This window comes from Grus americana, chromosome 17 (genome assembly GCF_028858705.1).
Source record: "Grus americana isolate bGruAme1 chromosome 17, bGruAme1.mat, whole genome shotgun sequence".
NCBI classification, from domain to species: Eukaryota; Metazoa; Chordata; class Aves; order Gruiformes; family Gruidae; genus Grus; species Grus americana.
This window is the reverse complement of record NC_072868.1, coordinates 14,398,357-14,421,959: the sequence shown is the minus strand read 5'-3', so window position 1 is coordinate 14,421,959 and position 23,603 is coordinate 14,398,357. Positions and strand designations below refer to the sequence as shown.

The window sequence follows — 23,603 nt, the reverse complement described above, 5'->3', positions numbered from 1 at the left end:
TGCGGGGGCAGAGGCTGTGGGATGATGAAGACCCACAGCAAAATCTTGCACAAAACCCCAGATGCAATGCCCAGCAGATGCATTTTCAAGCGAGGAACAAAGCAGCAAAAAGTTTGGAATAAAAGACACTTCATGCCTTCTCTCTGACCCGTCGGTGAGCAGTGCATCACTGTCTGCAAAACTGATGGGATGCCGAGACACGGATCCCCCCGACCCCACCAGCACAACCCATGAAGCCCGTAAGAACTGTCTGTCACTGATAATGGTTAATTGGTACTAATTAGTACCTGCCACAGTCTATTGCCAGAGGAGTCCTACTGGCCTATAAAAGTGGCCTTTAACCCGAGAGCGAGCACGGCTCCCAGCCGCACGAGCCAGGGCTGCGCCTGCCACCACTCCTGCCGCAGCTCCGGTCCGAGCGCAGGAGAGCAGCCTGGGAGGTTCGAGAGGTTATATTGACGCATCATTCCTCCCAAATAAAGCTTTAAACAGTTACTTTCCGTGCACCTGAGAGGACACAGAGAAGCAACTTTTTCACCCCAGGAAAAGATTAAGGGTCAGAAAGTCGCTGTAAATTACTGCAGCGGCTAAATAACTTGAGATACACCGGCTTGGGTCAGCTCACTGATTTTAAGTCAGGCTGATTTAGAGGAACGAGTTCAGACGTATTGCAAATCAATGCTTCACGTGCAGGCGGCATTAAAAAGTGCCCATGCAAACGTGCGGCGTCGCCTGCGTTCACACCGGCAGCCGACAGCCTCCGCGTGCGAGCACACCACCGCCGCCCCGCTGGAAGTGGCGCCGACATTGATCGTGATGGGAAGGAAAAGAAAGGAATTCTCCCGAGCTAAACACCAACGTGTGGCAACAAGCTGCGGTCTCCTCGTCCTCATCCTCCTCCTCCTCGCTCCTCCGCAGCCAGTTTGCTGCACAAAGCCCGAAAAGGAGTGGGAGGCTAAAAATGAGTGAAAGGCCAAAAAAGGGTGGGAGGCTGAAAAAGGGGTGGGAGGGCGAAGGGAAAATAGAGGCTCAGAAAAAGTGGAGACCAAAAAAGAGTGGGAGGCCCAAAGGGGGTCAGAGGGAAACGCAGAGGCTGAGAAGAAGTGGAGGCCCAGAACGGGTAAGAGGCCAAACAGGGCTGGGAGGCAAAAAAGGGAAAAGCGGAGGCTGAGGAAAAGTGGAGGCCAAAAAGGCTTGGGAGGCCCAAAAGGTGTGGGACTCCAAAGGAACGTCAGAGGTTGAGAACAAGAGTCTCCGTGCCTGCAGCGGGCTGGATCAGTTGTTCTCTGGTTAAATTTCCAAAAGGGTAGAAAGCAACGTGTCTCCCCCACACCCTGCTCCGCAGCACAGGCAATGCCCCCGCCGGTGTCTGCACCCTCTGCACACACGGGCACGTCGCCCCATCGCGTGACGTCGTACCCAAGACGTTTTGGCAATGGCCTGGGATGTGTGGGAGAAGCGAGCCTGAACCCTCTGAAGTCAGGCAGGATTTTGGGACGCTGCTTCTCGCCTCCCTCTGAGCTCACCTGGCTCCCACGCTCTCACATTTGGCCTTTTGGCTTAGCCATGCATTTTGCCAACTTTTTAAATGCAAACGAGAATTTGCACTTAAAGTCAGTGCTTTAATCTTGACCAGAGCCACCCTCAGCTCTCCTCGCTTCCTCCATACACGTATAAATGTTTTTTATGCCATGGGCAGCAGGGAAGAGATACAGGAGTTGCTGAGCAGTCGGTGCGTATTCCCTGTGGATCAGCGCCCGGAGCCCTTCTGCAGCCACAGTCCTGCCAGACGACTCCGTGTGAAGGGTGGCTCACACTGTCTGCCTACCAGCAGCAGCAGAAAGGAACCAGTAATTATACTGGCTGGACCAACACCTGCTAGTGGTTTTGGCTTACACTGTTTGTGCAATCAAATAGGTTGCCAACAAAACAAAGATGTACTTAGTCTAAACAGGTGAAAACACGAAACAGGGAATGGAGCTGCCGCGTTTGTCCCACGATGCCTGTGTGCAACACACGCTGGAAAATGATCTTTGGTTTAGTCTGCAAGAAGGCTGCAAAAGCAGGTAAAAGCTCTGCGTGCACCGAAAAGACAAGTCTTTGCTGCAGGAGGAGGGAAGAGGACTGCCCATCCCCGGACCCCAGCTCCTGGATCCGGCCTCGCACTGTGCTGCCCGGCGCACGGATGCTCTTTGCTGGGCTGCAACACCAGCACCAAAAAAGACCGGCTTGCCGGCAGCACGGCCAGAAGGGTCCCACCGACCCAGACATCCCATGCAGGACGGGGCAGCCCTCGCCCACTCGGGGCTGCGAGCAGATCAGAGCTGCTCCGAAAAAAGCACCGAGTCAGTTTAGAGCAGCAGTGCCTGTTCCCACGCCGGGGTCCGCAGGGGCAGGGTCCAGACCCTCGCACGGCGTCTCTCCCTCATGGAGCCGGAGCTTGGCAGCGAGGTGGGAAGGGGAGGGCGAATACCCTGAAAGACCAAGGACAAAGACCCCAAAGGAGCACTCGGGCCAGCCTCAGCCTTCGCTGCCTTTCTGCAAGGCAGGATCAGCTCCTAACTGCACCAAGTCACACCCAAGATACACTCCCCCATCGGCAGATGGGATTTATTGTAGATGATTCGCCCTGGAATAAAACCATCAGCCCCACCTCTCGCAGCATATTTACTGAAAGCCACTAAACATTAAACAGAGGCAAAAAGTGTATCCCAGCAACATCTGGAATTTATCCCTTCCTTCTGCAAAAAAAAAATAAATCACGCCCTATTCTTTTTGAGAAAGAAAAGTGATTATATGGAATTATAATGCTGGAAGACGATAGAGAAGAGCAGAGATTTTCTTTGAAATGCTGTTTGGACAATTAAAAAGGGATAGTTTCAAAGAAGCAACAAATCCTATCTCAGCTTTTTTCCACCCTGTCTCACAATGCCAGGCTTTCCTCCCATGTGTTGGCTAAGACACTCTTAGGAAAGCAAGTTTTCATCCTTGCAAGACCTTTGTAAGCTAGAAGGAAAACCAGCTCTAAGTCCTAACTAGTTGAAGAGATACCAAATTGAAAAATGATTTCTTCCAACTCCTGCCAGCAAGATACGGAGGAGCCTCGTTTTCTATGGTGAAAAGCTATTTGGGGACCAGCTTTCCAAAAGAGGATGGGTCAATCTTTACCCAAGAGAGCTGACGCTCTCTCTCTCCACACAGAAGAATGGAAAGGCTTTAAATATAGAAAGAGGAAAGACTATCTGGACTAATATGAGAATGCAAGGTCAAAACACGATATCCTCCACTTCCTCAGGCTCCCGATCCCATAACGGTGGGGTGACAGCCCCACAGCATCACCTGGCCTGGACCTAGACCGGGGAAGCCTTGGTTCAGAGGGAACCCTCCGCAGCCTTCCCCCAGCAGGGAAGCAAAGCAGCCACTCTCCTGCCAAGCCCACAGAAGTGCCTCCAGCCACTAAATTACCCAACGGCTTCAACTGCATTGATCAGGCTGGAAAACAAAAGCTGCAGTTCTTGGCAAGTGCACAGTTAGGAGGGTACAGCTGCAAGCGTGTTGCATTTTTCACCTGTGAGTAGTTACAACCATAGTAAGATCTCTCCCTTCGCCTGCTGCAGGGAGAGATCGAAGGGCAAACGCAGGCGAGGGGAAACCACTGCTCCAGACACCTTTCAAACAAAGCAGAGCCTCACAGGTGACAGGTATGTACGATTTTGCAAATGAGGGCAAGGCTGTTCCTAGAACCGGTCCCATTACTAGAACCGGTCTCATTACTTGGGCTCCTCAACCCCCATCTCTTCGGCTGCACGTGGACTGGATGCAGGATTTCATCAGGACATTAAACTCAGAAGCCGTAAAATCATTGTGCAAAAAACCAATTATACCTATTTTTGTAACAGCCAATTTAAGCTTGTATTTAGGTCCCCTCACATACCCCTATGTTACATAAAGCATTTCTTCCACTTGAAATGTAGCTTTGTAAAGGCCATTTTCCTTAATTTAATAGATGCTTAACGTGGGACTGCAAATCTCTAGAAGCGTAACCAAGCAAGACACATGGCTGCAAGATACAGCGTGATCCCTTCCCGAGCAAACAGAAAGAACAGGAGGGGATGAAAAGCATCTCCAAACCCATGAAACTGCTGCGACTGGAGTGCACTTGTGGTCTGAAGAGCAGCAAAACCCCACGGTCAAGTCAAAAGAGAAATTCCTGAACATCTGCACGCGGCTGTTAACCCGCTTGAGACCAGCCAGCGCTCTGCAGGCTGCACGGCAGGACGGATCCTTCCCTTGCTGCATAACCAAATTAGCTGAACTGAGCCCACTCAGGCATGCTTCCCCCAGATTTGAAAGAGCTACTTTCTGAACTTAAACAAATGCAGTCATCTTTTGTCTTTTCTTTTCCTTTTTTTTTTTTTAAAAAAAAAGCTGCACTAATAAAAAGCTCATAGTGAATCTATTAAATTGAGGCTGTCCATTACGTTTATTGTTCCTTACAATTCAGGCCTGGATGGCAAGTCAATGGATGTTGAGAAGTATTTATCAAGAAAACCCAGGAGAATGATGCAGATTAAAAGCTATCAGTAAAACAGAATACGTCTGTAACCCCATCGTCTGCTCTGCGCCTCGCTCGGAGCATGCGGGACCCCCCGTCAGAGACCTCTGCTCCCCCTCCTCGTTCTTGAGCCCATCTCTGGCACATCAGTCAGCAGAACAGCCATCATCTGCGTTCACAGCAAAGGCGGAAAAAGGTGCAATTTGTATATATTGCTATGAGTAAGTTACACCAGAGAAATATAAAACAGTCATTGCATTACACACCAGTGAAGAGTATCATTAAGTGTCACACGCCTCGTGTATGTGTGTGTGTCTGAGCACACTGGAGAGGGAGACATTGAACTCGAAAATTCATCTTCCAATTCAAGCAAAGTCCCATTAGAGTAATACAACTGTAACAATAAAAGTAGGATTCCTGTTTATTGTACGGGAAATTATTGCAATTTCAGATAATTTTACTCTGAATTGTGTGAAGCAAGGGTCCATAAATGATGTTGTTCCTTAAGTTGTCCTAAAGGCAGCACCTAACAGGCCAAGGTGCTTTCAGAGCTCAGACCCTAATCGGTATATGCCGGTCTGAGTTATTGAAGCCAAGAGACCCCCCCTTGGTAAGGTGGACTAATGATGGAAAGAATCAAAAAACCACAGGAAGAGCAGGACCTACTCCTCCAGGACAGCGTTTGAGACATCCGCCTTCCCAAAGCCAAGCCCTTGCAGCCTGGGCCAGCGCCGGGGACATCGATGCTCTCCAACTCTCAAGGAACCGGGTCTCATTGCACCGATGCTTGTGAAGAGCACAAGGAAATCCAGCATGGTTTCACGTCTGGAGCGTGCACCAAGAACAAGTCCAACTCTGGGTGAATTAAGCCACAGACCCGTGGGTTTCATCCCTGCGGCTCTAACAGCCAGCCGGTGCCCTCAGCACCACGGCAAACGCAGCACAGAGGGTGCAGGAGGCTCGGGGCACAGCTTCACTTTGGGGGGATTTTTTGGGTTTTATTAGAAATAACAATATTAAACAGAAGCCACTAAGGGGAAGAATTTCCAAGCTTGCTCAGCACAGAGCCCAACTCGCAGCAGACCCCACTGGCGAGCGGCCGCAGCAGGCAGCTTCCCCAGGACTTGTCCACAGCAGCCGAAGCTGCGTCGCACACAGACGGAGGAGGCAGCGAGCAGATTCAGGAGGACGGTTGTAGGGACTCGGGCTTGGAAACGTTAGTCTTAACGCTCAGCGGTTAGACATCTTTTGGGAATTCATCCAAATGGCACTGCTTCCTTCCCACTTGCCCTGCAGGTAAATCTAGCATGTGGCTTACACAATCTGTTGACTTAAATAAAGCAAGGGCAGAAGAAAGCTGTTCAGACATCAGGAGAGGCTCATCAGTCCTTTGGGCAAAAGTCTGGGTCACTTCCCCCTCCGCAGCATACTCCGTGTGTCAGCCAGGGCCCCATCTTGCTCCGTGAGAGCACATGCAGCGAGGGTGCAGCAGAAGTGGTCGCAGCATTCACAACAACAGGAAAAGGACAATGACGTGCTGCCAAATTCTTCCATATTTTTGGCCAGCGCCGATGCTTAAATTCAATTTACAGAAATTTGAGTCCATGAGCTCTGCACTCCAGTCGAGTCCTTTAGAAATCAAACGCGACCGAGCAGTGACGGCATGACTCTCCCGGGGCTCAGGGAGATGGGGCCACAGCCGCTTCCAAACCTCACGGCACTGGTCCACCTGTGCCTCCAGCTCACCTCCGGAGTAACGCTCATCCATCCTGCGGATGTGAGATGTTTCCAAAGCACTGTGAGACCATCACGTGCTCTGCAAGCGTGAGCTCTTGCTGGATACACTTATCTCAGGTGCAAACCCCAGCTGCAGCGTGCAAGACAGGAGAGCAGGCAGGCACTGGCAGCAAGCGGTCTGAGCGAGCCTACCAGCTGCCCTCATCCATTCGCCCCACAAGGGCTTCTTGCCTCCGCTATTTTCTATCGCTAGTCTCAAACTCCCTCCTTCCCACATTTAACTCAGGCACCCAAGTGCCAGCCCTGAGGCCCGGCTCCTCTGCTCGCAAGCACAGCAGGGGCAAACTCTGCCTCCCCCAAAGCAAAAGACTAAAATCTGAACAAAGCAATTCTGACGGGGCTGCAGCCAGGACTGCTTTTGTTAGCGGAGTTGTAAAGGGGAAAATTCATTCTCACAATTAGTGAAATGGGACGAGGTAGAAGAAGGCTACCTCATAAGATGCAGGTCATCCTCTGCCTGGGATTTTAAAGCACTGAAGGTGCATTTGGAATGAAGACTGACTCAGCTGCCCACCACTGTCTCTACTAAGATGTTGCACGGCCATTCCGCCTGATGTGCAAATGAGAAACCCTAGCACTGACCATCAATGGCAAGTTAATTAAGTATTAGGCCGAATTCTGCACGTAAAGCATATAACGAGTGAGGTCTGCAACAGCAAAGAGCTGGACTTTGCTACTACAAATACTCATAGTGCAAGTTAACGTCTAAATCTCAAGGAATTTAGAAGAGCCTACCATAGCAGTTATGACAATGAGCTCCTCAGGAGGCAATCCATCTCTCATATCAGACCTGTGTTAACATTTAAATAGGACCTACTGTCGTGATCTTTAGCCATGAGCAGATGTGGTTTTGAGTAATGGTTAGTGTTACTTAACCGGTTATATTCACTAATGTAATTGACACCTATTCCATCATCCTTAATACACCCACTTCTTTCTCCGATACCATAAATAGATTAGAAAAGTTTCTGCAGATGGCCATGACCCCATTTGTTTGTGCACTTAGCCATGTATGAATCACTCTTGGCTTGTAGCAGCACTCTGGAATTACTGAAAGATAACCAGTCGGCACAGACACCAATAAATGAATCATGCTTTCCACAAGACCAAACCTTTGGGCTTTTACAGACTCCAATTACAAAGTAAGAAGAAAAGAACAAAGAAATTACTCAGTCTATTTGCACAAAGTCATGCAGAGTTGATTCATAGTTTTACAGAATTATTACTGACAATCTTTTGTAGGGGGTTAGAGTAACAAACCAGCTACTTAACATATTGGATAGAATGAAGAAATGGAAAAAAATCCCCAAACCACGTCCTGCACATATTCTTGAAAAGTAGTATTGATTTTTGTGCAAGTACCTCTCTTCTTTTTCTTTTGGTATGCTCCAAGTCTGGGGGTTAATCAGCTTTCATGCTCCAAGGCTAAATTCTGCTTTGCTGGGTTGCTTGGGCCAAGTTCACTGATGTGGGAAATCCTGTTGCACCTGCTGAAATGCACACACCTCACGCCAGCAAACCGTCACAGGTTTTCACAATTCCTCACCACTACGGGCACGAGCAGGGTCTCGTGAACGGATCGGAGCACTACCATGTGCAAAAGCACTTGCCTTTCTAAATGCACGTTTTTTAATGCAAGTGAAAAACTAGCCAGTCTGAGGCATTTTGTTAAAGATATGTGCGAGACCGAATACATGGAAGACAAACGTGTGAACCATTTGAAAGCACTGTGGACATCCACCAACACTGACAACTTGTGAGGCAAGTTTCAGAAGGTGTGCGAGGGATCTTTATGTAACACCAGAGTCTCTAACGACACTCACGTACACTGCACACACAGAAAATCACACCCTCTTCTAGATGGACCATAAGCCTAGTCTTGTATCAGCGAGAAACTGGAAGCCTCACTACTTGGAGGAAAAAGGGGACACTGTATCAGTCACAGCCTTAGCAATGTTACCTTGCTGTATGCAGTGAAATAAGCAGTGTTAAGTTAAAAAAAATCCAAGGGTGACAGGGGACTTGGTGCCAACCCGAGCCTGCAACAGGCATCAGTGCATTGGCTGTAGCATCTCTGAGCGCGACGGCTGAATTTACAAGACTCGGGGCCAGGCAGGCTCACATGCTCCAACTCAGCGCCCTGTACCAGAGACAGATGCAGAATGACGATGTTAACATCCAACTGAACAGAGTCACTGACAGTTGGGAAAAGGACGTAAGTTAAATGTATACACGACGCTATTTGTCTAAGGCCTTCCTGCGATGCTACCCTTTACATGTAACTGAAGACCCAACTTCACGGGCTTATTCAGCTTGCAAACGAAATGTGTGCCCTCTTCTACACACCAGCTGAACTTGGTCTGCAGGCAGAGAGCAGCCAGCCGGGTACAGCTCAGAGTCACAGCTCAGGAGAGGCCAAAACCAGCAGCAGAAGAGCTACCCCACAGCTCTAAATCAGTTTGGGAAAATTGCTTCTTTGTCCCTCACCCTTAAGGCTGCTGATTTCCCAAGAGAGGTGTAAACCCTACCCTAAACTGGCTACAAAAAGGAAAGATGCTATGCAAGATTTAAATGAAAACCTTAATAAACATTCCAAATTCCAACCCTCTCTCCTACTCTACCCATACTACACAAATTAATGCAACAAGGTCTCTTGTGTAAGAATACGTAGGCGACAACCTTCTCCCTCCAACGAGAGTTTATCTGAGGATGTGCTGTAGACAGAAGGGGAAGAAAAGGTTCCCAACAGCACCACTACAGCAGCACCAGGTTGTCTTTAGAAAGCTTGAGTCGCTAGAATCAAGGTCTTCAGGTGCAACGCAAGACTGAAAGGATGCATGTGCTAAACAGTAACGTGTCCTGTAGAAGGGAATAAAAAAGCTAAATCAAGAACCTGCAATATTAGGTGGATACTTAGATAAATACTGTACAACATACCGCAGCAAAAATGCTAATGCAAGTTTAGGTTTCACGCTGGAGATATTTCAAAAGATTTGCAAAGCTTTGATAATATTTAACATCTCTACTAATTTCCTTTTTGGTGTAATCATACATTTACCATAGTAGCCAAAAGATCTGGGATGAACTACAAGTTCTAGCTGGCTCCGAAGCCAACAAGAATAATGTGTGCTGTTACTATTTTCTCTCAAAACATACCTCTGCAAAACTGACTTAAAACGAAAAGAAATTGTGAAACTGTCATTACAAAGAAGCATTTAAAATGCAGATCAAAGTGCTGCCTTAGAAGCTGTATTCCTTGCCAAATCATCAAAGCTCTCTTTACTCTCAATAGCTCCCCAAATCCTCTGATTTGGATGATAAACTTCTACAGCTGAAATGTATCTGCTTTTAAAAAAAAACCAAACAAAAACCCCAACCCCACAATTCCTCTCTCTGGTTACTAACTGCTTCATTAACCAGTTCATTTTGAACTACTTTCTTGTACTACTAAATCAATCCACTTTCACCACCGGGTTTGTGCCTGTATACACACACGCACGGACACTGCCCCGACACTTTTTCAAGTCCTGAGAACTTGTCAGCTCTCAGAGGTGTACAGGCGCACGGCCTCATCCTGCAGGCACGGAAGGGCTCCCAGCTCAGGTACCTTATTCCCGCCCTGGCAGCGCTGTGCCTACCACCGGTATTGCTGTTACACCCCTGCACCCCGTGCACTACTACACGCGGTGCAGCAAGCAAGCAGCAATGCAGCAGCCCACATGATCAGCTCCGAAAGACGGCGATGATGGGTCAGATCCTGCTCTCACGGAAAGAAGCCTTGTGCCGAAATCCTCCCCGGGCCTCCCTGGGGCCAGACTCAGCCGCGCTGCTCGCAGCCAGAGCAGGTCTCTGATGGGTTTCCTCATCCGGGATCTGCGCAGGTGACCCACCTCCTGCCACCCAAAATAATTACAAAATAATCACCTGGCAATTTAGCCACACAGGCGGGAAGAACACCGTAAAACATCCCCGTCGACATTAATGATTCCTTTGCTTTATGGACATCTGGGAATATGCTCATGGTGTGAACCAAGTTTCCACTTAACTGCAGCAACGTGGCCCTCGTACCTCTCTCCCCCCAAGCTCTCCAGCCAGGCCCTACTTCTCTGACGAAAGACGCCAACCACAGAGGCACCGGGTACGGGAGAATTGAGGGATCTGATAAGCCAAACCGCACACCACGCGCGGGATCTCCTTCCAGGAAGCAAACTGGCAGTCAGTTTTTACATGAAACGCCATTGCAAATAAATGATCTTTTTTAGCTAATTAGGGTTACCAAATTCTGACGGTTGCTATAACCTGAAACAAGACCAACAGACGTGACTGTACAATGAGTTACTCAGGAAAGAAGCTGGATTGTAATTACTGCCTATTAGTGACACCATGTATTTTGGTACTTCCCTTGGAAAGGTCTCCTCACGTCTATCCATTTATAATTTAGGTTTACAAATTCATTCTAAAACTGGATTTATCTAGCCACCAACTCTCAGCCCAGGAAATCTAAAAATATTAGTACATTTGGTGAGCAACAGCAAACAAAAATAAGTAAGAACATACATTTGTAGATACTCTTCTCTCCATCTGCAAAGCAAGCAGCGGTAGTTCGGCTGATTCAATAGCCTGAAAATTTAGAGGTGATCCCAGACCCTACCTTGGGAATTCCTGGCTTTAAGGAAAGGAATATGGTTGCTGTTTCCCACACACCCTCCAGTGCTGGTCCTCTCTCAGCCAGGATCTGAGAGCATATTACTGAATAAAACAAAGGCATCCAAAGGCTTATTCGGGAGGGAGGGATACCTTCATGGCACAAGGTAACAGGACTTACAGTGTCAAACATCCTCCTCTGAATACACCCTGACACTGACTGAAAAGGAAGAATTAGCCATGTTATGTCTCCACTTTGCATTATATATGATCACCTCCGATTGATTATACAGGATCACCTCTGGTGCCGTGTATGCCCGGCCGGTCCCGCTGTGCAGCACAACGCAATCCAGGTGTTCACCCAGAGGAAAAAAACAAAGTTTGACTATTTTCCTCCCGTTTCCTCCTCTGCGTCTTTTCATTCTCCAATTCAACACCGATTATAAAACGCTAAGATTAAAATCACTGCCTGAGGGCACAAAATAAACTGTAATTTTAAGACCCCTGTGCTCTCCAGGCTCAGGGAATTAGGACTTTCCCTGCTGCCCTCAGTATGAGAGGGACCCGCAGCGCTGGGACCGCAGCACACCAGGGTCGCTGGGGACGGCCAAGGGCACACGCAGACGGTCCTTAGGCCACCGCAAGCAAAAGCCATCCGTGCTCCGCTCCTCCTGGGTCCTACCTCGGGACACCGGCAAAAAGCCGCACTTGTCACGGAGACACGGCCAGAGCCAGACACGGGGATCTCCCCGGTTCGGCTGAACGCAAACTGAGATGCCACAAACTGAACGTACTCTGTGCAAAGATTCTCTAGCTTGCTACAACACTGGTAGCAGCTCTGGCTTCGCTCCGTGTCCCTACCTCCTGGAGGAAAATGGGGGGGACAATAAAGAAGTACGCGGTTGTTATCCACCCTGCCCTGGAAGAAGCTGTAACTGCTGTTGACACAATGTCAGGCAAGAAATGTATTTGCCAAGAAAGCAGTCCGAAGTGGAAAGGAGACATGATCCCTGGTTGAGCCATCTGCATTTGGTTTGTTATTAAACCAAAGAATGTGAAAACCTAGAAGTCCTCGCTTGGACAGAAACCTGCTCTCACGGTTCGCTCACCCCAGCCCGCCGCCAGCCGGGCACGCCGCTCTGACACCGGCGTCAGAGCGCTGCTGCCAGCCGAGGGGAACGGCCTCATCTCCTGGGGAGATGTAACGACACCTCTTAAACTCCCGAACGCTTCGGCTAACGTTACTGCACGAGCAAAACCTCTGCTGAGAGCCACCAAACCGCAGAGAGACCTGCCCCTCGCGCCCGAAGTCATCCTCTCGCAGGGACACCGGGTGCCCCGCGGAGGCAGGATCCCCAGCCTTGGCACCCAAACTGTCTGGGAGAAGCTGTTCCCCGCGGGGACTGGCGCAGGCGTGAGGCCCCCCCGCCGTCGGGGCTGCGGCGCTGGATGGAGCGGGCAGGCAATGGCCCTTCGCACCGACCCAGCCGGCGGCAGGCGCTGAGCTGCCCCGGGCGAGCGAGCGGGCAAGGCAGCGGGGAGGCAGGCACGCCGCCTCGCTGCCCTCCCTGCGCCAAATAATTAGTTATTTACAGACTCTTCCGCCACGACAATCACCCCTGACCTCTTTCACCCAGTCGAAGCGATTAGTGACCACTGCCGCAGACGTCTGGCCGCTTAATGCCGCCCGGCATATTGGCACGACGGCCCCGGCAGCAGCGGGCGAGACTCGGCACCCCCGCCCCCAAAAAGCCCTTTTATAATCCTAATCTGGGAGCGCCACACACAGAAACCAGCTGCTTCCTCCACCGCAGCGCCGCAGCCTGCCATACGGAATAAAGCCTGCAAAGAAATATTTTTGGGGATCAGTTGTACAGTTAACCTAATTAGAGGGTTAAATTAAAAGAGTTTACAGTTATGCCACTTTCCCAAAGCATTTCTGCGTAGGTAACTTTTGGCTAGAAAATTAAATAGCATCTGGTGGTGGCTGCTCTGAGGTTCCCTCAGAGTCATATAAGCAAGATAAATAAAATCAAGCGATTGGAGGGGGGAAAAAAGCTGTATAATGAATTTATCTCAGGGAGGCTAAACTCTGTCCTTTCCACTGAACCCAGGCGGAGGAAGCGATCAGGTAACAGCCCCTGCAGTGCAACCAAAGCCCTCCTGTAGCACAGAGGTGAGCTAATGCTGCCTGCCATCGGCAGGAGATAAATAAACAACACAGGCGATAAACCTACTCGAAAACGAAATAAGGAAGGGCAGCGTTAAGGGAGCTCGATGCGAGGCTCCCGAGAGCTAATGGGAACTCAGCGCCTGAGTGTCAGGACCCCAGAGCTCGGTGGCTGACACGGGGACAGGCGCGGTGCTGGCAGGGGACGCCTCGGGGAAGGACCTCGGGAGCCGTATGGCGTCAGGCGCGAGGCTCCCGCAACACCCGTCCGAATTCAGGCAAGGTGTCCTCCGGTGTACTTCACTGTCCCCGGCCTCTCACACGCACACCCCCCCAACCATAACCGGCACCTGCCTCCGACCAAACTGTTCACACGCTGAAAAAATGAGGGGGAAAAAAATTATAAAATATGCTATTTCTAAAAAGTCAAGGAATTAAATTAAAAGCCTGAGTTGTTCCAACAAAACCTCATGCCAAGAGTTAGACTGGAAGAGAAGCTTTTTCTTCAAAAGACATTACACATTTTAATTCACAACTTTTATCATAACCATGAGCCTTGATCAGACACAAAGTAAAGTCTCTCATCCTTGTAATTCTGTGGGACACAGTTTATGTTCACTAACAGGCTGACACAAAAAAGAACTGTATCTTCATTATTTATACACTGCTATTGGTATGCACATCTAGCCCGGCCTGTTAAAGTCAGGAAAGAATAATGGTCTATTCAGTACTGGTAGTGTTAATAAAATCAGGCAAATCCAGCTTAGTTTTGTCTGAACACGAATGAGATTAAATCAAGATTAAATGCGCATACAGTACAAAGGGTATGGTTTATGCTAAAATTCAGAATGAACACATTTTAGTACCCAGTATACAAATGCCTACAGATCTTCTCCCAGGAATCAGACACCTGAATTACATGACGATGAAACTGCAGAAGGCGAAGGCAGATGACACTGGACAAAAGCCATCCCAAATACCGAGAGACAGATGCTGGCTCTAAAATACTGCTCTGCAACCCCGCTGGAGGTAACGGGGCAAATCCTGTGCTAGCAGAAACAGGCACGGCTCAGCTGACTTTCCCCTGCACACACCGAGCGCGAGCCTGCCCCGTCGCAGTGCCAGGAATATATGCAAAATCAAGACTCTTTCCCAAGTTTTCATTTTGGGCCATTTTGCATTAGTCTGCATAGGGTTTAGATTTCACGGCGCAGAACAAGGTGTTAAGCGGGGTACAGTCCCGACAACCCACCCAGCCTGGGATGCCTTGAAAACCTTCCCTTTACGGAAAATACCCATCGCTTTAAATTGCCAGAGAAACCAACTGGTTTCTCTTTCCTCAGCAAGAACATTATTTCTCTCTCGGCTCCATGCACTTCATTTCCAAGAGGGACAGAGCAAACAGAAAAGCAGTGGGTATTTAGGTCAGGGACTGTAGTCACTGCTACTCTGCAAGGGTTAAAAAATATTACTAAGAAGAGGCGAATAGCCCTTCATAACAAAAAGCCCCAGGGGCTGCAGGCGGGGGGAACAGGTTCCCAAAAATAAGCCCTACTCGGGTCTCCAGACCGCAGCGCTCCCCCCCACGCTCAGGAACGAGGGGAAGGTGATTTACAGCGGGGCCAGTGAAGACCCCCGGGAGGAGGCTCGGTGGCCGGGGCCCCCCCAGCATCACCCCCCCACCCCCGGCAGAGGGAGACGGGCGGCTGCACCAGCCGGAGCATCGCCGGGGTTGCGCCGCGGGGGAAAGGGGCGAGATGCGGGTGGTGATGGAGCCGAGACGGAGAGGAGCTGGGATTCCACACACCGGTGCTGGGAGGGCGAGGGGGCCCAGGAGGGCGCTGGAGCGGCCGCGCTCCGCCGGCAGCCCGGGGAGCTGCGCCCGGGGCCGCTCCGCCAGCCCGTCCCGGTGCCGCGCACTGTCACGCCGTGTCACACTCGCCCTAGACACCCCAACAGCAACAGAGCAGGGAGCAGAGCTCGCACGGAGAGGGGGGAATCACTCAGAGGAAGCGCAGCGAACGGTCCCGGAGCTGCCGGGAGCCCCCGCGGAAACTTCCCTGCCCGCGGCGGGGGCGCGGGGCGCCGCGGAGCGCCAGAGCCGCCGTGCACACCCGCACCCTCGCACCCACTCGCACTCGCACCCGGGGAAGTCGGGGCCGGCCCCGCGGCAGCAGCAGGACAAGTACTTACTGATCTCCATGCTCTGGAACAAAGACCTTTTGCAGTTGCATGTGCAGGACACATTGGGCTGAATAGCTACGGCCGTGCTGTTCAGACCCATTAAGTTATACATTTAAAAAGAAAAGAAAAAAAAGAAAAGAAAAAAAAAAAAGGCGACGGCGACACAAAGAACTTCACGGCCGCCGAGCGCTCTCCGGGCAGCACCACATAAAGCCGGGGCTCCTCCTCGGCGCGGGGGGGCGGGGGGAGGGAAATGCAGCTGCGATCAAAAATTGGAAATAAAAAACCCAGCCCGGCACGGCGCGGCGCAGCGCCCCCCGCAGCGGCTCAGCGCCCCCCGCAGCGGCTCGGCTCGGCTCGGCACGGCTCAGCACAGCACGGCTCGGCACGGCGGCTGCTCCGCGCCCCCTCCGGCCCGGGAAGCGGCTGGGCTGGGCCCGACCGCGGCAACCCCGCACTTTTGTGGGGCGCGGCGGAGCGGCGCGGCGCGGTGGGGCGCGGTGGGGCGCGGTGGGAGCGCGGTGGGAGCGCGGCCCGCCCGCTCCCCGCTCCCCGCTCCGCTCCGCTCCCGCCCCCCGCGCTCATTCACGGCCACGGGGACGCGGCCGCGCGCCGCCGCCAGCCGCGGGCGGGCTCCGTGACGTCAGCGCCAGACGGGGACTGCCCTTTCCTCGCGCCGCCGCCGGGCGGGGGCTCGGGGCGCGCGCCGCGGGCTGCACCGCGCGGGATCCGCGCCGCCTCGCGCAGGCCGGGGGCGTCCCGTGCGTGTCCCCCGTGCGTGTGTCCGTGTGTCCGTCCGGGACTGGCACCCCGAGGGCTCGGCCCGGGACAGCGCCGAGCTGGCGCTCCGAAACACGGAGCCGGCAACGGTCACCCCGCGCCCGCGGGGCACGGCGGCGGCTTCCCGGGAAGGGCCGGGGCCTCCCCCACCCAGCCGCGCTCGCATCGAAGTTTTTATTTACAGCCTGCGCGGCCAAGCCCACCGTGGCGAGGCGGGTGCTGCTACGCGCGTGGGCTCGCTGCGCCCACCGCTCCCGTCCGCCGCCAGCCGCGGTGGGACCTCGCGGGGATTTTGCAAACCGGCCCCAAAAGCATCCGAGTTTGGCCAACCCGCAGCAGAACCACGCGCGAGCCAGGCTCGGTCCCACGACGCCCCCGCGGGCCGCAGCAGCCCAACTGCTGGGACCCCCCCTTCGGCCCACAGGCACCGCAGCACGTTGGCTTTATTTGCACAGACAGTTCCCAAATGTGGCATTTCAAAGAAAAAAAAAATTGGGAAAGATGGGAAAAGAAATGGGGGGGGGGGGGGGAACCTGTCAGCGCTGATTTGACCATGGCTGAACCCAGTGCAAACTCTGCCATCAGCTCCAGTGTTAATGCCGGCGGTGCTGCGTGCTTCTGCGAAGCTCAGAAACTATTTCAGACCGAGAAATTCCCATTTTTGTTTCTAACCGCACGCTTTAAAATGGAGCGACCCCATTCACTTTTTAGACAGGTAAAAGGAAAAAAACCATCGTCTCTTCCCTGAGTGCTCAGCATGCCAAGTTTTAGTCAAGACAGATCTTTATTTTATTTTTTTTCTGGGAAATAAACCCGTGAAAACAGAGGTTTATAATGCAAACGCTGAAACAAGCTTAACCACAGTGGTGCGAAATAGCTGCTGTAATACTTGGTGAATCCTGCTACTGGGAGATAAAGACAGCTTCGGTTATCTTCGAAGAAAGCATAATTTCCCATAATTCTTGGTAGCTGTGATTTAGGATTTGGAAGTATCTGAAGAGTCCCCAGCTGGGCCCGTGCTCCCGAGATGCTGCCGGGAAGATTGCACCGAGAAGGGGCCGGGCTACCAGCCCAAATTTTCTCCAAAGCTATAGAAATCACGCAAGATGGATGGTGTGGAGAGATAGGTCAGGCGCGGTGGCACTCACTGGTAAGGTTTAGCCTTTATTTCCCCCCCCCAAAAAATGGAATTCATTTCTACGTGACTTCGTACAAACTAACGTGAAATACGCGCCTGGGCTTTACTCCTGCGGCCCCATCCAGGCCTGTGAAAACGCCTGGCGAGAAGGAACACGGAATCGCCAGGTTGTTTAATCTTTTACTCCTTGTCACTTGACAGATGGTAAGTCCCAACAATTACTAATCCAAAGGAAACACGGAAGAGGATCTGGTGGCTCGGACAGAAACGAGCTTTGAGAAGTCTGTGCTCCCCCGGTGCTGAGCAGGCTGAGTTATCGTACGAGCGCGGGGGGGGGGGGCAGCGCTGGGGGTTCGTGTGCTGGCCTGGGAGAGGAGGGACAATTACCTGAAAAAAATCTACGCTAGAACTGGAAATAAAGCATTTCCAATCCTTGTTTTTTTATATATTTTGTTCCCAGCCTCTGTTTCCTCATCGGAAACGGAGGGGTAATGCGTAACCTGCCTTTTGGCTGATGCCTTCAGGTTGGTCCTGGAGTCCCGGTTTCTCTTGTGCCAGGCGAATTTCTAGAAATGCTCGGCAAAAATGTGACGCAATGTGACCCCTGTTACGGGGACACGAGCCTCGGGCGGGGGGGAGCCCGCAAGCCCCAGAAAGGCCAGCTCGAAAGTTAAAGGAAGGCGCACACAGAGTCAAAACTCTGAAGACAAATGCCACTTCAGATAGCTTTATCAATCAACCCACTTTTACTATTATTTAGCTGGAAATCTGTATTTTTCTTTTTAAAACACTTGGCAGCTGAATATCAGAGACCCTTTTCCAACGGACCTCACTTGACTGGCCAGAAAAGGTGGCTGTAAGCTAAGCTGAGCCCACCAGCTTGCAACTAACAGTCCTTTGCACTTCAGATACGTAGCACTGCCATAAATAAGTCCCGGTGAACACCACACGCTTCCTTGTGTTGCGTGAGCTACCAGCCGGCAGCAGCCTGCCAGCGCCAGCCCTGCCACCGCCGCCGAGCCCTCCGAGTTCATCAGCCGCGCGGACGAGGTCATAGTTCACGTTTGATTCAGAATTCTTGTATTTTAAGACAGACACGGTGCATCCTTAAGTGGTCGTAAGGAAGTAAACGCAGCTTTAAGTAATACATCGTTCTTCTGTGGCAGGTCAGTTCCTTGACTGGTGGGTCACAGAGTCCTCTCTCTGCTGCAACAGGCACAGCGTCAGCCACGGGCGCAGGGAACACGAGACCGGGCAGCACGTGGAAGGGCACGGCCGGAGGCCTGTTCGCAGGCAGGACGTGCCGGGGATGGACGCTGTGGCAGAAGGAACCATGGTGGAGGCATCTCACAGACCCTAACGAGCCCTGACGGCTGAGCAAGCCCGGGCTGGGGGGGACCCGGTGCCCAGGTTGCAGCTGAGCTGTGGAAGCGCAGGCTCGGGCAGGGGGAAAGGCGTCCGCCCTCCCCGTGAATCAGCCAGCTTGTTCTAGGGGAAGTTTTTACAAGTTTGCAAAGCTTTGGCGGATAAAGGCTCCGGTTTCAGATGTAGGCTGCTGCAAGTTCACACATCTTCCTAATCTTCCTTAAAAAAAAAAAAAAAAAGGAAAAAAAGAAAAATAACTGTTTGCAAGTCGATGCTGGTTTAAAAATGCACGGTTTACCACCATCCCAATTTCATCTGAACGACTCATGTGGCTTTAAGAACAATCAGCATTTTTCCACCATGATTTAAGAACAAATAATTAAAGTCATCCCAGATGGGCTTGTAAAAATTAAAAGTACATCAGCTAACTTAAGTGCTTCACCCTGTTCTTTGTAACAACGCCATCCACCCTCCAGCCCGCTGCGTTTCTTCTGTACCAGCAGCGAGTCCTGCTCGGCTGCGGGATACTTCCAGAATACACGTTTGTTGATCTTGGCTCCTGTATTCTGTCACTGATCAGGTTTTTCTCCCAGTTTCTTTTCACGTTCTCCCTAGAGACACCTCTGAGGGCTCCAGGATGAGTCTGGCACCGCAAGAGCTCCCGTTGCTTCCTGCGTTTGCCACAAAATTTCCGGGTGAGCCGGGGCTGCTGCTGGGCCTCAGGCTCTTCAGCCATGGAGAGGACACACAGGAGCTTCAGGAAGATCCGAGGTCCCCGGACAGACTGAACGACGTGGATGCGTCGCTGCTCTGGCTCAGTTTGGACTACAACATAAATTCACTCATTGCCAGAGCAGAAGTCAGGCATTTGCCTGTGCAGTCACATTTACATCTTTCTTTTTATTCCTCGCCGCAACACTTCAGCATTAGTTAAAGCTGTGAGCCACCCGCATAATCATCACAGCGCGGCACTAAGGGTGAATTCATAAAAGGTAAATGGAAGGAGAAACCCATGTGAGACATAAGTAACCCTAAGAGTCAAATCATTTTCTTCCAGAAGTGGTTGAGGCAATGTAAGGAAAAACAAAACAAAAAAACTCCACCACTCCCCAAAGCTTTGTTAACTAAACAGTTGTCCATTAAAGAGACCAAATATTTCACAGCATTAGTCTTTGGATTAACGTTAAATCGATATGCACTAACGCAATAGGGCAATAGTTACCATGGTGAATAATTCTATATTTATTTTCAAGCAAGCCTTATTTCTAACAATTCCAGACATGGTTTCCACTTTCTGGTGACTAACCTCTTCATTTAAGTTTGGGGTTGTTTTTTTTTTTTTAACTCTTTGGTAACAGAAGCTCGAGCCTGCTCCCCGACGATTAGAACAAGATCTCTGCCATGACAGAGGAGAGCGATGCCGGGCGGGGAGGCGGATGCTCGCCAGGTTCGGCTCAGGGCTCGTTCGCCTTTGAAAGCCAGTGCCGCTCCACCTCAGGTACGATTTAGAGTGCCCGAGATATTGTGAATTAAGTCTTCGATAGACAAGCCCTCATCCTTGTTTGGGACTGCAGAAGCCTTTTGCTTCTGAGACTTCATCCCATTTGCTCAGTGTCGATAACCCACCTCAAACACCCGATAACCCACCTCAACCCCCCCCCCCGCCACCTAAAGGGCTCCCAACCAGCCGCCCCCTCCCCAGCCCACCCACTCCCTCCCTTCTCCGTGGGGGAGGCCAGGACCCTCCTTCCTTCCTTCCCTGCCGTGACATCGCGCTGACGCAGGACGATGACCCCAGGGCAGGAGCTGCTGTCCCCGAGGCGGGCAGCTCACAGCTGCCTCCCAAGTGGCTTTTTCCATCTCTGCACAGCGCTGGGTCCCATTTAGGAGCGTTTGTTCCCGACCAGGAGGGCTAAAAAGTCAAGGAGTAGTTGTTTGTAATGAAAATTTTTACTGAAGCCACCAGAATGTTATTCCAACCCCTTCTGTCTCATTTGGGGCCTGATATAACTCTGGCTGACGTCACTGGAAAGACTCCACCCTACCTTTACATTTTATTGGAGGCACTGGTAGGAAATATATCGCTTCACTACCAAAAAATAATCACCCTCTAAATTCACAGCTCCCCAGCTGAAAACATTTTCTTCTGCTAGGAAAACCAGGATGGCATATGTAAAATAAAAGAGCACTAAGGAAAGACTTTTCAATGCATCAACATAAAATAATCCCTGGCTTTTCTTGATGGAACACCAGGCATTTTGGGGAGAGGAATGGTGCATTGGAAAGCAAAGGTCACCCTGAACTCCCCGACTGAGAGCTGACGTACTGAAGTGAAGACTTCGAGCTCATCCGAGGAAGCACTTGAGTCATTCGGAAAGCCAGCTCTGAGCCCCTCGCAGCAGCTCCGCTGCCGGGCTCCTTCTGTAGAGCGGTTTACAAGCGGAGCAGCTGCAAACAGCTCACGGAGTGAATTGGCCTTTGACGACGCCCACGTACACCCACGCGCACCCACAGACGTGGGCAGATGCATCCATACGAACATACTCCTGTTTGCCGAAAAACAATTGCTCTGTGTTTTAGTTTCTTTTGGTTCTTGCGTGAAAGGTGAGGTCAGAGGAACCCAACCTCCATGCTGCATTTCGCTGCCTTCACACACGCGAACGGGCTGCAGCTCCCCGGGGAACCGCGGGCACCGCTCGGCCGCCCCTGCAACCGTTCCACAGCCCGACACCGCTGCCGGCCCAGCGACCGCCCCACGCATCTCCCCTCCGTGCCGGGGAGCTTGAGCTGGAGGCCCTGCAGCTGCCCCCGCCACGAAGCACCGCTCGGTGCTCAGCGCGGGGTGAACCCTCGCCCTCCTCCCGGCACCACCCGACCCCCGCGGGCCGTGGGACCCCCCCCGGGGAGTCACCGCACAGGGGCTGCCGCAGCCCGGCCCTGCACCTCGCACCCAGCCCGGCGGTGCTGCGCGGGGAGGGCCCCACGAGGCACAGCACGCCACGGGGCGGGACCTGAGGCTCCCTCCCGACCCGGAGCAGCCGCCCCCGGGGGGGGGGGGGATAAGCGCAGGGGCTCGGCCCCGCTCCCACGCGGCTGCCCAGGGTCTCCCCAGTGCCGCCGCCCCGGGGCCCGCGTCGGGGAACGGGACACGCGCGCGCTGCCGGCCCCAGCACGCAGAGCCGGAACCCGTTCGTGCCAGCGCCCCACGCACGGCACGCCACGCCGCGCGCCCCGCGGGTCTCTGCCCCTTTAAATCCCCCCAGACGCCGCGGGGGCGGCCCCAGACGGCGCCCGGTGTCACGGACAGGCTTTCCCCCGCCCTCCCGCATGTAAATGACGCGCGCGCTCAGCCAATCAGAAGCGGGGGACCCGGCCGCCGGGCGCAAGGCAGCCAGTCAGCGGAGAGGGGCGGGGCGCGCCCGGCCATGTGGGCTCCGACTCCACGTGGGGCGGGGCCGTGACCGCGCGGTGACCCGGTGCCACGACAAAGGCGCAGCTCGCGCCTTCCCGGGCCGCCGCCTTAAAGCGCCAGTGCCGGGGAGAGAGCCGGGGGGGGGGGGCGGGCCCGGCCTGGCCCGACCGCCGGGAACTGCAGAGCTGGGGTGTCCGTGGCGTGTCCGTGGCGTGTCCGTGGCACCGGTGCTGGGGAGAAGGGCGTCAGTCAGACGTTGGGTGTGCGTCACTGCGCCCGCGGCGCTCCCTGCCCAGGTTAACGAAGTCACCTCGCACGTCGGTAGCGCACGGGAGGCACTGGCCCGCAGCATCGCCCCCCCGGGCCGCAGGAAGGAAGGGCTGACAGCCGGGCGCTGCTCCCCCCCCCCCGCCGCCGCAGGGCTGTGCTGCCCCGGCCGCTCTGCGCACAGCCCGCCCCGCTCCCTGCGCCCTCGGTTCGGCTCCTCGGTGCCCTCGGAGCGCCGCTCCCCGGGCAAGGAACGTGGCGTGGGACGGGCCCGGCTGCCTGCGGGGACGCGCGGGCAGCGCCTGGGCGCCGCTGGTGGGAGTCAGCGGGTGCGGAGCAGGGTGCGGGGCAGGAGGCGAAGCGGGCAAGATGCACGCGCGCGTGGGTGTGCGTGGCACGGGCCGAGCTCGTGCCGCAGTGACCGTGGCTTCGGGGGTGGAGGGGCGAGCCGAGCCCGCAGCGGAACAGCCCCACGCTGCGGAGGGGCCCGTGGGTCACGGCCGGGCGGGTGAACTTGCACTCGGTGTGCTCAGGCCGGGCAGCAGCGGAGGGGCCGTGCGGATCGCCCAGCTGCACGTTTGACATCGTCATCGCTACCTAATAAACCTGCTAACTGGGAAGCCTCAACACCAGAGAGACAGAAAAACAAACAAACAGGAGGACTAGGAAGGAGGGAGGATCCTGGAACGCAAACGCTCCCATAAATGCCTTTTCCGTAAGTCTATTTACTCAGCTGCTGAAGTGATTTCAACTGAGTGATTAGTCTTACATGCTAAAACCAAGCCATCCGTTCTCTTCTCTGATAGTCCAAAATCCTACATCTGGTACTTTGTCTGCAGTCTTTTCCCCTCCTTTTGTTTAAAAGGGAGAGTTTCTGCAGGATTTGATCCCCAGATGCACTGTAGCATCCCGGTTGGGGCTCAGAGCTGAATCACAGACACTAAAACGGGTTGTTTCAATCCCCCTCGGCTGCAGAGAGCCGAGTCCTCCCTCACAAGGCTTTATTTTCTAACACGAAAGAGACAAAATTGATAATTTGAGAGCCTGATTTTCAAAGAGAACGAAAAGAACGTGTTTTAACTTCAGACGAGAACAACCTTAAAATGTACATTTGACCTCCTGCGGTGCCTCGGGGGGCCGTACCCCAAACCCGACGTGCTGGCTCTGGGGAGGCGGCTCTCCGGGGATACTCCGGTTCCTAAGGCGTACGCCAGGAAAAACAGAGGCATCGAAGACTTCGTGTGAGGCCAGACCGTTAGCAGCCGCTCCAGCGATTCCCTGAACTTGAAGC

At 53.0% G+C, this 23,603-nt stretch overlaps 1 protein-coding gene across 4 annotated transcripts in view; it reads right to left on the bottom strand.

The window, feature by feature from the left end:
* PMEPA1 (prostate transmembrane protein, androgen induced 1) overlaps positions 1–15,972 on the bottom strand; it is a 49,491-nt gene extending 33,519 nt beyond the window's left edge. For all 4 annotated transcript variants that reach the window (XR_008579691.1, XM_054846013.1, XM_054846014.1 and 1 more), the window contains exon 1: positions 15,360–15,972. Coding sequence is in view for 3 of the 4 variants with exons in the window: in XM_054846013.1 (XP_054701988.1) it covers positions 15,360–15,462 (103 nt within the window). In the remaining variant the exon portion in view is untranslated. The remainder of the gene's footprint in view (positions 1–15,359) is intronic.
* Between the last annotated feature and the right edge of the window lie 7,631 nt (positions 15,973–23,603).